This window comes from Pelobates fuscus, unplaced genomic scaffold (assembly GCF_036172605.1).
Source record: "Pelobates fuscus isolate aPelFus1 unplaced genomic scaffold, aPelFus1.pri scaffold_77, whole genome shotgun sequence".
In the NCBI taxonomy this organism is placed as follows: Eukaryota; Metazoa; Chordata; class Amphibia; order Anura; family Pelobatidae; genus Pelobates; species Pelobates fuscus.
Genome location: NW_026961848.1, coordinates 48,209 through 51,527, shown reverse-complemented (window position 1 = coordinate 51,527; position 3,319 = coordinate 48,209). Strand labels below are relative to the sequence as shown.

General features: G+C 50.0%; 1 protein-coding gene across 1 annotated transcript; it reads right to left on the bottom strand.

Annotated features, from left to right (window-relative positions):
* Positions 1-1,718: 1,718 nt before the first annotated feature.
* LOC134584676 (flavin-dependent thymidylate synthase-like) lies at positions 1,719-2,417 on the bottom strand. Its single transcript, XM_063440532.1, has one exon. It carries the CDS (start codon positions 2,415-2,417, stop codon positions 1,719-1,721), a length of 699 nt encoding a protein of 232 aa, XP_063296602.1.
* Between the last annotated feature and the right edge of the window lie 902 nt (positions 2,418-3,319).

Below are 3,319 nucleotides of genomic sequence, written 5' to 3'. Positions count from 1 at the left end.
TAATCCTCTCCTTGTCCAACACTTCACCGTGTTGCCAATACCCTTGATCATTCAAGCGGTGTTTTTTAGTTATGACGCAACGCCTTTTATCGCCGCTGCCTACGCGGTGTGCATCGAATGACTCTAAACCCACGAACGTTTCATGACAGCCTCCACAATGCCCATGCCGGTCGTTTAGCGGATATTGTTTACCGCATGGTGGGTGCGTGCCATATTTCATTTGTCATAGACCCATGTAGCGACGCGGAAACTGCCGCCCTCTTCAATCATCTGGTATCCAAGCACGGCTCGGTTAATGTACCCCGCAAACAGGCGACGCTGTTCCTCGTTTAGATCGTAGAACTCGCCCGGCATTTCACCGGCGTAGCATATGCCGTCCACGTAGACCCATGTATCTGTGCCCTCTTTGACAGCCTCAAGTTTTGGTAGAACCTGCTCCAAAAATTCGGTTGCCGCGCTCCACGCAATCTCTGCATCACCCATTGCTCACCTTTTCTCTTTTACGGCTACACATTCATGCGTCTAACTCTAATATGTCGTAAACGTTGTGCTGCCTACTCGTATTAGCGTCCACCATGACTACTAACAACCCTGAATATTCTCGCCTAAACGTCGCTTCATCTAACGCGCAATATTTAGCAGCATCTTTAGCGCGTACCCAGCGAGACTCGCGTTCGCTGCTCACCGTTGTTTCTCCCATGCCCCTAAACGCCAACAGGGAACGCACAGAGCGCGATAGAAAACGTCTGAGGTAATAATGTCGCCCACTAAAACTTTAGGCCCTGTACGCGCAACCTGGCCGTGCTCGACGCGGGCATTAACCTCTGCTTCATTGCCGCATGGACAAAACACTGGTGCTTGAATCTTATGGATATTCATGGTCGCGTGTTTAATACGCTCCACGACAGGGAAAGGCTCATGGTTAAAGTCAGCGTCAAGGCCAAACAGATATGCGCCTTTAACTGAGTGAGCGAATTCGAGTAACACCGTTGTCTCGATGCTGTTATATAGTTGAACTTCATCTGCGACAAGCCATTTAACTTGGCCTTGTTTAATGCGGTGCCTCACGCCCCATTCTGCGGGAACGTTTGAGATGTCTAAGCATTCAAGTTCCGCGCCTAGCCGTGACTTCACACTAAGCCCTCTACTGAACACCACTAACTCATGCGCTCCGAACGTCGATCTAATGTTGTGTGCGACCTGCAAGGCGAGAGTAGATTTACCGCTACCCATAACGCCGTGATAGAAACTAATCACAAGTAATACCCTTTGATATAGTGGGGTTGCTTGGGGCGAACTCGGGGGTTTTAGTTATCCTGTCAACCTCAAACTCTAAATGCCTAATCGCTTTATGTAGGTCGTGCAATTTAGCCACGCCCGGCTTTTCGGTTGCTTCAAATTTTTTGCCAGCCCGCCAAATATAGGCAAGCGCTACGCCAAGGTTGTAAGGGAACTCGCCTGCAACGTCGCGGCATTCAATGCCATTGCCTAGCCTGTAATAGACGTATGGGTCGTTGCTCATTCATCGTCCCATTCGTCCATCACCATGGATTCACCTGTCACCAGGAACACCATGGCCGCTCCGACGAATGCGCCGATAACAACGCCGCCCCAGATCGTCAAATCCCTTACACCATCTGGCAGACTCATAAGCCAATCAATCATTTCTCTTCCTTTCATTGGCAACTGTAGAGTAGTTGCGTAAATTTTTTTAATAGTTAAGGCGCAATGCGCCCATGTTCAATGAACGCCGCATGGGTATGTGGCATAAATTCTTTGAACTGCTGTTCCATTTGTTTAGCCACTAATTCAATTTCATAGAGTGGTGAGGTCTTATACCAACTGTCTTTAGTGGCGTGACGTAGACTCAGAAAATTCATGAGCGAACGAGCATTGATCGTCATGTGTATGCGCGTGTACGTCGATACTGGCAACACCATTCGGGCAACCTCGCGGGCGATACCATCGTCAAGCATTGCCTGATACGTCTCTGCTGCCTCAACGCATGTTGAAGCATTCACGATAGAGGCGTAATCAATTTGCAGCTGCGAGCCTGGCGTGAACTTATAGTCACCAGGCTTGCCAGCCTGAACTAACGGCCTGTGCGATTCAAGTAGGTAGAACTTCAAACGGCTCGCAGTGTAACGTCCTGACTCTTCACTATATGAAGCGATACGGTGACGCATAATCTCACGCGCAACAAAGATCGGAACATCAAGTGCGAACGTGAACACGCAATGCTCGAACGGGGAACCGTGCCTGTCTCTCACCAGAAAATCAATGAAACGGGAAACATCAGTGTCAGCCCCAACAGTATTCGTTGACACTCTCGCACTGTCAATCACAATGTCATCATCTGCTAGACAGCGCACCAGGTCAACGGACATATCACTACAGAATGTGGCTTTGTTTGTCATGACATCAGACACTACTCACTGTCACACTCTAGTGTCAAGCATCAACCCGAAAAAATGTCGTTCGACGTGTCGTAACGCAGAACATCTTTACGTGGCCTGCCGCGTTTTGCTCCACGGCTGAACGTAACACCAGACAACTCTAAAGCCGCTGGTCGAATGCCGTTTAGCAGGGCGATATGCTCCATCGAAACCTTGGCCGTACCGTCAAACAGGATACGTCGCCACCTGTAATTGTCGCGGTGTGGCTTGACGTAACACCAAGGCTTACCCTCACTGTCTACACTTGCCCCTGTAACGCACCAGGTGCCCGTGTGTCGCGTGTCAAGCACCTCGACCAGCGTCCCTATGGGTGGCCTCATTTCTTGCCCTCCAAACGGTGTTCTACAGCCGCCATGTGTATAGCAGTCAGCACTTCAACGCCGCTGATAACGTCCTCGGTGTCGCACAAGTGGGAAATCACCTTGAAAATATTGGTCACACGGTCACGACTACCCACTACCAGCGGAACATCACAACCCGCAACATAACCTGCTGGTGCGCCGTGTAGTTCGTCTTTACCCAGCCACACGGTGCGTGGCATTCCACCAATGCGCACCATCACAAACAGTTGTGGCTCCACTTGCCCTGGCAGATCAATGCGGCCATGTGTGCCGATAGTTTCGCCCGCTTGACCACCGCCCGTGCGGTGTAGGCTAATCGCCTGAGTTATATCGACACCATCGTCAAGCAGGTCTAGCACTCGACCATGTAGACCGAAGTCGCGTTCGATTTCTGCGATAAACGCAATGCCGTTTTCGGCGTAATTGTTTTCTGGTACTTCAATGTTTTTCATTTTCGTTTCTTTCGTTTTAGTTAAATTCTAGGTAGAACATCTGACACGGTTGTGCCGGTTTAGTTATTGG